This window comes from Suncus etruscus, chromosome 11, assembly GCF_024139225.1.
Source record: "Suncus etruscus isolate mSunEtr1 chromosome 11, mSunEtr1.pri.cur, whole genome shotgun sequence".
Lineage (NCBI taxonomy): Eukaryota > Metazoa > Chordata > Mammalia > Eulipotyphla > Soricidae > Suncus > Suncus etruscus.
Genome location: NC_064858.1, coordinates 33591766 through 33602198, shown reverse-complemented (window position 1 = coordinate 33602198; position 10433 = coordinate 33591766). Strand labels below are relative to the sequence as shown.

At 38.4% G+C, this 10433-nt stretch overlaps 1 protein-coding gene across 1 annotated transcript in view; it reads right to left on the bottom strand.

Moving 5' to 3' along the window:
- Positions 1-3998: 3998 nt before the first annotated feature.
- The window catches only part of PLBD1 (phospholipase B domain containing 1), a 68970-nt gene continuing 62535 nt past the window's right edge, over positions 3999-10433 (bottom strand). The window contains 3 exon segments of the mRNA XM_049783698.1: positions 3999-4286; positions 5730-5836; positions 7661-7846. Of these exon segments, the coding sequence (XP_049639655.1) occupies positions 4119-4286; positions 5730-5836; positions 7661-7846 (461 nt within the window). The 3' untranslated portion in view covers positions 3999-4118.

The window sequence follows — 10433 nt, the reverse complement described above, 5'->3', positions numbered from 1 at the left end:
TTGTTTACTCTTCCCCTTCAGCCTTTCACTTTCATGTCTCCTTCTTTTCCCCTGGATAGAGCACACTCCCCTCAAGGGGATTTAAACCAAGGCTTTTATAAACATGTATATATATACCCATCACTACATTTCATTCCAAAATTTGACTTGCTATTTTATTCTAACAATGTAAATGCTTTTATTTTTGGTCACTATTTTAAAGTATCTGTGTGTAAAGTAGACCCAAGAGAAGACCATATTGCATAAGAAAACTCCTTCACAGTTATTTTAGAATCTTCTATTGCACACTGTGTTAAAGATTAGGAAAGCAGTTCTATTTCACTTTATCACCCAAAGCGCTTTGTATGCTTTCAAAGGAAGCAAAGTAAGATTCACAAAATATTGTATGCTAAAATATTGAAGGGAAAGCTTCATTTTCTCTATTCTTATATCCTTCCTGCTTATCCTTTTTAACTTTGTTTCTATGGTGCCAAGTGTTCTCTGATTTGCCCTAAGTTAACTTTTGGTGGAATATTCTTTCAGGTTTTTTTGTAGAGCAACTAGGTGAAACTTGATATGCATCTCTCCCCAAATTTAACTTAGATCTTCGAGTACCAGCTATATAGGTTTCAAGTAGGTATTTGTGTATAGATAGGTTAGGTCAGGGTAGAGGTGTGTGTGTGTGTGTGTGTGTGTGTACACACATACATGTGAGTATACGTACCCTAACTACATTTGGAGTGACAGTGTGGTTGGGAATGTAACTATCTAAAAGGTATTCATGGAGTCTGTGGAATAATTTTTCAGATCATCGTCCCTTGACCATATTTTAATTCTTTTTCCTACCTTCCAAAAATAAATTAGTCCTTAATTTCTCCTGGAATTCCAGGAGGAAGCTTTCCCTTCTGTTAATGCTGCTTTTGTTTGCATCTTTGATGGCATAAAATACCAGTCACTCGAGTGATAAAGACATTTCTGGAGTACTTACTGGTCAGAGTATTCTCAAATTGGGTGTGAAGGCTCACTAATGTTAAGAAAGCAAGCCTACAGATTGCCAAAATGTAAAGGCTCCAAAACCTTCCTTTTACTCTCCGACAAGAAAACTACAAAGAGAATTAAGAATAATATGAATAAACTTTGCCAACCATGTAGATATTACTTATTCCAGGATTAATGATGGGAAAGAAGTTGCCAACATCAAGCCAATGAAAATTTCAAAAGGGAGAAATGGATGCTCATGCAGATGTTTCTGAGCACTGTCTCTGCCTGTGTGTATGGTTCATGTGACTTTTGTGTTCAGTATCATTCCTGTCTATGAAAAAGAGAGACTATAGTTGGAATTGTTCTGGTTTTTTGGTCACAGGATAACAATAAGCTTATCTGTCCCAAAAGGGATTCTCCCCATAATTAATATTTTTACTTATATTTACTAGGGTTTTTTTTTTTAAAGCTTTCATAGCATTATATAATCAGGTGAAAAAAAAGCCCAATAAAGTGAAAATAATTATTTTTGGCTAAATTGTGTTTTCTGATAAAAAGAATTCTCAACTTGCAATCCCCCAAATTTATTACAGTACAATAAGACTTTAATCTAGATGGTGAAAGGAAAGTACAGAACTTTTGTAATTATTTGGGGGGGGGGGGAATAGAAAATGGTGTGCTTGAATTGGACTCCAATTAAGTTTTTATAGATGGCAGCTCTAGACTAGGCTCAAACTCTAGGCTTTTTTGGGGGCAGGCTGTAATGTTGACTTTTGGTTTATTTCTTTAGGAAAATAGAATGAAGGCCCAACTAATAATAGTAACTGATGTAAACTTGTTCCTAGCACTTCACATTTGGAGGTACCTCTTTTACTTCAGAGGCACCTTTTCGTAAAGTATTAAAAACAATACTGCTAATGCTAAAAATGCCACAGTTTTAGCTTCCACTATTTGTATTGCCTTCTTGGGAATCCTGGAAACTTCTGATATTTTAACCTGAAATGTAGGATGTTGTGTGGCATTTAAAAGTAACAGTGATGTTAGTTCCTCTCTACTTTGCACTCTCTACTTTGCACTGTAATTTTACCCTGTTTTAAGCGTGAGTAAACCTCTTCAAAATTATGTTCTTGCCAGTAAATTTATAAATTGCATGCAAAGATAACATCCACTGTTAACAGTTAACATTTTGAGGTAATTATTTTCTTCTATTTCTCTGGATTCACTTTTTAAAATATACAGAAGAATACTGTGTATTGTTGAACATGGTAGACATTTGTGGGAGAAGCAAAAAATAGAATTTTTAAAAGTGAATATTGGGATTCACCACCATTTGACTCAGTAGTTCCCCCCACCTCCATGCACACATACTAATCCTGCCCCTATTGCCAGACAATAAGTAAAAGATTGAATTTTTAAAAATGACCCAAAGCAAGGCGCTTAGGATTTTAGGTGCATCTTTCTTCAAAAACTGATGCCCGGCTGCATCATTTATGCAGCAAGGTGTTACTTTTGCATGATAAACATTTATCTTGTTCCACAAATTTTCCAGTACTGTACAAGAATAACAAAATATGCCTGTGGAATCTTTTCTATCCATTTTATACACTGTGATCTTAGCACAGTAGAGTACTGCAAAGACCTTCCAAGTGTTCTCCCTGATATTCCTTTCTTGGGCTATTTCAGTATACTATTTGTTGTTTTGATTTCATCATTGACTAGTCATTGGATTGCTTTTTTCTACTTTCCCGAGAATCATGTCCCAGTATTAGATTATTACATGTAACTATCTAAAAACCAATGTATATTTCTGCCTTCCTTACTATTTACTAGGTAAACGATCCCTGAGTCCTCTCCACACACCCCTCCTTTTAGACTTCAGGACAAAAAACTAAGATTAGAACAATTCTCAGTTCTCATGAGGTGTTCTATTAAATAGTATATCTAATTCTTGAAACTTTACTCCCCTTGAGCCAGCCAGTGGGGAAGAATAGGACAATACAAACACATGTTCTGTCTTATCTTAAAATATCCTTTTTTTTTTTTTTTTGTAGAGTTGGCTAAGTATGCATCATTTATATTTAAATGCTGTCTTTTTAAAAAAAATAAAGGTTTTATTTGTAAATAAGGTAACTGTCAATCAGAAACCTTTTGGAATCTTGGCTTTAGTATTTTACCAGCCATTTAAAAATTAAATATAAAAATAAATCCTTTGTGGGAAACTTGCATCTTGATTTTTCTTTACTGCAGTTGAAAGTGTAAATAATAAGACAATGTAAGATCTAATGTCTAATATAAAGTGGGCTGTAGCAAGTTACCCTATTTTTATTAGGTTTTGAAGGTTTTGTGGTTATTTTCTTTTATAAATGTATGGTAGAGTGGTGTCTGTATAAGTGTTAACTGTAGTGGGATTTTGTCCAACAGGTCTGAAATTTATACTTTGAAATAAACTATTGGGTTTGTAATGTTTTGTGTATTTTTAATTCATTCTGGTTATTCTTAACCCTTGGGGTATTTTGCTTTTGTTTTCAATCACTCATCTTGTTAAGAATCATCGTAGACTCTACAGTATGGTTTATTAACCAGCTTGTAACAAGAAGCTCATGCAGTGGTTCACCTTTTTAAAAAGTTTGAGGCAGCATTTTTCCCTTGTTTAACTGTTTATCATGTTAACATATTAGACACTGAGCCTCTCCTGAGCCTTGAGGATGTGATTCATCAGAAGCTTATTGGTAAGTGGAAAAGCCATGACTGTTTCTCTCAGGGCTTCTCTAGAAGGCAGCACCCACCTTTGTCATTAAGTCTATTCAGCCAAGACAAGGGAAAGGTGCTTGCAAGTTTGGAAACAGCCCCGTCAAGAAAGCTGGGGAGGAGGTGAGGTTGTCATTTGACAAAGCAACCCAGGAGGATTTGGGTACTTGGGTAGCCATCTGCCCTTCCTTCCTGTGACAATACATGTGCTGCAGTCCTGCAGTGTCCTTTTTTGTGTGTGGTTTCTCTTACAGTCTCCCTGGACAGAAGATGCATGTGACATGGAAAAGGAAATATGGCTGAATTTAATAAATTTTATTAAGATAAATTTTTAAGGGAAAACATAGTTAAAATAGTGCCTTTGGTATCTTATATCCATCTATTCCTTCCCTTGTTGCCTCTTTATCTTGTTACAAAATGGGTTTTGTGGTGATGAAGTCAAAGTTGTAGATCTCTGGCATGCCCTGGTGGAGCGTTTTGTTGAAACGGTCCCAACGAAATGCAGGGAGGCCATCCTGGACTGTGGGGCCGCTGATGGCATAGGCCGTGAACTTGGCTGCGAGGTAAATATCTGCTACCTAGAAAGAACCAAAAAGAGTTTAGAAACCCTGGTGTGTGTGGGGGGGGGGGTCATTTAATTGCCACAAATTTTTTGGTAGATTTTTTTCTTTTCCTGCTCTTAAAATCTCAGCAATTTGCTCATATTCTATATTATTGGCATTCAAATATGAGTTACTAGTGAGTTTAACAATGTAGCCTAATATGTGTCTGGTGTTAATGTTCACAGTTGGACTTATAATTTTCAATTTGTTTCCTGTGTTTGGTGGTGCTGTGTATTGCCCCCTAGTTTCTTGCGTACCAAGAATGGTGTCATGGGCCCGGAGAGATAGCACAGCGGCGTTTGCCTTGCAAGCAGCCGATCCAGGACCAAAGGTGGTTGGTTCAAATCCCGGTGTCCCATATGGTCCCTCGTGCCTGCCAGGAGCTATTTCTGAGCAGACAGCCAGGAGTAACCCCTGAGCATAGCCGGGTGTGACCCAAAAACCAAAAAAAAAAAAAAAAAAAAAGAATGGTGTCATCTGCTTTACCATCAAAGCACATCCACAATACAAAGCTTATTTTAAAATAGCTATCATGAGACTCAAGTTTCCTCATCTGTAAGTTAAACTACTAGCCCTGCTTTATAGAAGAGTTGCCTCAAATACTTAGTACTCTACTTAGAATGTGTTAATTCATCAGTAAAAGTTACTAAATAGACAGTACAGGAGGTACTTTCTTTGAATGTGGCCAACTCCATGGCTCTCAAAAACACCTAAATACAGGTTGAATTTTAGGAAACAAGAAAATCTCTCTTGATTTTTCCCCACAGTCAAAATTTCACAAGAAAAATATTATAAATAATTTATCCTCTAATAAACTTGCAGTGAAAAACTGGCAGGTCTTTAAAAGGAAATCAAATTTGGAAACTTGGTGTGGATTTATTAAATACAGGTAGCTAGGTGGCAGAAATCATGTATACTCTGGAATAGATACATGTTACATGTTTGACAATCTACGGAACACCTACAAGTGCTATTAGAAAAGTACAGGAACAGGAATTGGTTGGTCAGCTCTAAATGCTCTGGTGTTTCACATGCATGAAGACTTAAATGTTTGCTATCAGTACATTGGACTGGAACTGAATGATAAATGCCATCTTCATACTTGACCTAATCAAGTGCATTTAATATATACCATTGTAAATATTTTATAGATATGGATATTACTCTTCACAACTCTATGATGGTGAGTACTGAGACTTCCATCTTGCATTTACAGGAAACATCATGCAAGTTCTTATGATTTACTGTAAAGTTGGCAGAACAAGAATTGAAATTCAATGTCATCTACCATCAGAATGGGAATGTGACGATTTCTTAATGGTGTCTGCGGTCATTCTGCTTTATGGAACAAGATTTTCTGCAGCAATGTTGCCTTGGAACAGTCCTGAGGGGTGGAAATGAAAGCCAAAAGCACATTACCTTTGTGTCATAGCAACCTCCAGGGCTTGGGTTGTGTGAGGCCAGGTCCTCACGGCAGCAGATGGTATTGCAGGGATCACCTTTACTGTAAGGATCCTTCTTATAATCTAGGAGACAGTGATGGAACAGTGAGTCCTGGCTGTTCTGAGTGAACAGTGCAGTTTGGGTAGAGAAGGAACCTCTATGACAATCGTAGATGGAACTGACCAAGCTGACAGTAATTGGGTGTTGAACAGAGATAAGGTAATATACATGATACCACCTGATTAACAGTAGCGGGGAAGTACAATTAGGACAGAGAAAAGACTACTATGATTGAGAGTTGGAAATGATCCCTCTGAAAGGAGATAAAGTGATATGAATGATACCCCTTCAGTAACACTATTGCAAACTATAGTGTCTAAAAGGGAAAAAAAGAAGAGAACAATGTCTACTACAGAGGTAGTCAGGGGTGAGGGCAGTGGGAAGATGGGGGAAACACGGGACACTGGTGATGGGAAATGTGCACTGGTGAAGGCTTTTGTACAATATATGACTGAAAAACAACTTCATAACTGAAAAAACTTGTAAACAACCTTGTGGATCACAATGCTAAAGTTTTTTTTTTTTTAATGGGATAAGTGTACAGAAACTTTTTTAAATGCAAGTTTTATATCATTAGCAAATCAAAAGCATTTCTGAATGATGTTTTTGTTTTATTAGATGCTATTGTTATTGTTGTGAGCCTGTTCTAGGGCTGGGTGAGAGATGCATTCCATTGTACATTCAATTTTTCCAACTGAAAAGATGTAAAATGTGTACACTTCCCTAAGGCTTTATAAAGAGGGACTAATCTATTAGTGTGACAGGTCAGATATTCTTTGAATAGTTTCATAAGTTTGTAAGGTATTTATTTTATTTTATTTATTTTATTGTAAGGTATTTATTGCTGTAGTGCTCACTGGATAGTTTATTTGATATTTCTTTTTGTATTGTTGTGCTGTTCCACTTTCTTTTTCCCTTTCATCTCTCAAACCGCGGATGAGAGCCTCTTGAAGGACTCTGCCCATTTTTGGCTTATGTGATTTTTACCCCATTTTGTTGCTTTTCTTTTCTTCACACAAGACTACATAACTGGGGGCTGGTGAGGTGGTGCTAGAGGTAAGGTGTCTGCCTTGCAAGCGCTAGCCAAGGAAAGACCACAGTTCGATCCCCCGGCATCCCATATGGTCCCCCCAAGCCAGGGGCAATTTCTGAGCGCTTAGCCAGGAGTAACCCCTGGGCATCAAATGGGTGTGGCCTGAAAAACCAAAAAAAAAAAAAGACTACATAACTGGAACTATCTGGTTCCGCCTCTCAGATAGAGGGGAAAGTGATGGAGGGTAAGATAAGGCAGTTGTATGATCACTTAGTAGTAAGCTAGACACAGAGGGGACCACTCATTCTAGCAGCCGGGGGGTGGGGTGGGGAGTGAGGTGGGAGATATGGGAAACAAGATGGGGACAGGGGTGAGGGAGGACAAATTTGGTGATGGGAATTCCCCAGATTCAATGTTAATATGTACCTAAAATATGTGAAAGATATGTAAGCCACTATGATTAAAATAAAAATTATATTTAAAAAAAAAAGACATTGGGCCCGGAGAGATAGCACAGCGGCATTTGCCTTGCAAGCAGCTGATCCAGGACCAAAGGTGGTTAGTTCGAATCCTGGTGTCCCATATGGTCCCCCATGCCTGCCAGGAGCTATTTCTGAGCAGACAGCCAGGAGTAACCCCTGAGCACCGTCGGGTGTGGCCAAAAACTAAAAAAATAAATAAAAAAATAAAAAGACATGTTTGTAAGGTAACTTATGCACTTCAAATTGTCTGGTCCAGAGATGAACCAATATGAACTCTCAATAGAGAAGGAAATGTGTTTTGAAGAACGTGTCTTGAGAAACATGCTACATACTGTTGTATCGCATGATGTATTTCATGGATTCCATATCGGTCACTTCTCCCTGGTCACGTCGGAAGATTTTGGCTCTGGAAGACAGATCGTAGGAGTAATCTATTCCCAGCTTCTTGACTAACATTGGGTAGCCGCTCCAGTTGTAGATTTTTTCATGGAAAGGAATGTTGTAAGAGGGCCAATATCCTGATTTGGAAGGGAAAAAAGGGACAGGAGGTCAGGGTGGGAGACACTGACAGGGATGGAGGTAGAAGAAAGAAGGAAAGAAAGAATGTTTGCAAATCAATGAAGGTATACAAGGACAAAATACTAGGATATTTAAAATAAGACTCAATCTGAGACAAACAGATCCATTGATATCTAGATTTTTTCACTAAGGGAAAAAGCATATAAAATTATTTTATTTTCTTCACTCAATTCTTAAAGCAGTATATCAACTTTATAGGACAATGACCTTATTATATAGAATAAAAATGAAGTAGATGACAAATGTGTTGGGTTCATTAGTGGCCCTAGTGACAGAAATGCCCAGGTGACTGCAGAAAGAGACTTTGAAGAGGCACTGCCCAGCGCTGAGATGGCACTAAGCACAGTGCCAGGAATGCGCAAACCTCAACTCTGGGCTCCAGTCTGAAGAACTACATATTAAGCATCTAGTGCTTTAAAAAAACAAAGGGTAGTCTGGTGTGGAGGGGCAGGGGTAACTCAAAAGAGCTTATAGGCTCGCTTTGCATGTGGAGACCTGAGTTTGCATTGACTCCCAAAAAAATGAATTAAAAAGAATAGTTCCTGTGCAGGGGACTAGAGTTGATTTTTAAGACTAACAAATCTGGCTAACTGCACTCTGATTCTGAATGTTGATAGAGGTGCAGCATTGTTCAAATCCCTGGAGTACAAAGCCACCCACAGATTCCATCAAATCCTTAAGTATCAAACCTGGGACTCGGCTATAACAAAACCAACATGTCAGGAATATCCCAAGTTACAGTAACCAGGATTTACGGGACAGCATTAGTTCAGGGATGATTTCCCACCCCTTTAGTCTTCTCTTGGCTTGCTCTTCTTGGCCCTGTATTCTTTCTTCCCTTTTACTCTGATAATATTCCCTACCTAAGGGGAAGGTGTGATAAAGACAATATTGAAATTATAGGCTGAAGTCATATTGATTGCTACAGTATTTCTAGGCATCTGCCTAGATTTAAAAATCTGCCATTAAAAATAACTTACTTGCTCTTTCTGGTCCTCTCTTTCACTAATGTGAGTGATATCTATACTACTTATGTCTCACGTACTTGCTCTTTCTGGTCCTCTCTTTCACTAATGTGAGTGATATCTATACTACTTACGTCGCACGCTTGGCATTAAGTATGATTATTGCTCTGTAAACAGTTCAAATGAAAAAAGTGGCTTTGGGGGGGTGGGCCACACAAGTTGTGCTTAGGGTTTACTCCTGATCTCTGCTCAGGGATCACGCTTCGTGATCATATGCCATGTTGAGGATCAAACTTGGCTTAGCCACATGCAAGGCACTCACCTTACCTCCCTGTACTATATCTCTTACTATATCTCTAGCCTCAAATGACTTTTAAAATTCAGTTTCACAACGCATCATGATACACTAAACATTTTAAATAGAGCATCATCATGTGGCTGACCAAGGATGAACCTGGTTCGATTCCTGGCATCCCAGATGGTTCCCGAGCTTGCCAGGAGCGATTTCTGAGCACAGAGCCAGAATTAACTCCTGACAACTGCTGGTTGTGGACCAAAAGTCAATCAATTAAATAAACTGCTAAAAAAAAAAAAAAGTCTCTTATTAAATCTCACCACAGCCTGATGATGGATAGGTGTTACAAATACCTCTATAGAAAGGAAAGTAGAAGCTCAGAGAGGTCAGCCTTCTGCGGGGTCTAGGGTGTGGAAGAGCACTTGGTATTACACATGTGAAATCCAGGATTTGATCTCTGACACCACAAAAAAAGAAAAATTAAAAACTAAAAATACTGGTAGACCAAAGTGATAGCACAGTGGGTAGGGCATTGCCTTGCAGGCAGTTGACCTGGGTTCAAGCCTGTAAGGAGTAATTTCTAAGTGCAGAGCCAAGAGTAACCCCTGAGCATCACTGTATGTGGCCCTTAAAATAAATAAAAATTACCTGGAGTCTTTGTCAAGATACCACGATGCCCCCGAGTTCTCCCAAGTACTCAGGAGGTACACAGACTTTTGGTTTTAATGGCTATATAGTATTTCTTTCGGGGGAAAAATATCACATTTTTGAATTTTTCTTGCAGTAAAATAGTGACAATACTAGTTACCTGGAAGTGTGTTATGAACATGTGATGAGAATATAAGTAGGGACAGAGCAATACTATAGTGGGTAGGATGCTGGCTTTGCACACAACTGGCCCAAGTTCAATCCCAGCATGCCACGTGGTTCCCCACGCCCCACTAGAATTGATCCCTGGGCACGGAACTAGGTGTAAACCCTGAGCACTACCAGGTAAGGCCCAAAATAAACAAAAACAAAAGAGAAAAAAAAGGTCCAGCAGAGACTTTGTATGTGGTAGATACTCAATGAAGTTAACTGTTCTTTCCTCTAGTATAAAACAGAAGACTTTGGTGAGCAGGTCTAATCAGTATAGCCTTTGGGGATATGCTATTCTCAGCCTTTAAGGACTTGCATGCACCAGATTTAAGGTCACACAACTCATATTAATCAAATGACCAGGCTTAATTTGATTCTACAGATGAATTTTTTTCTATATAAAATGTT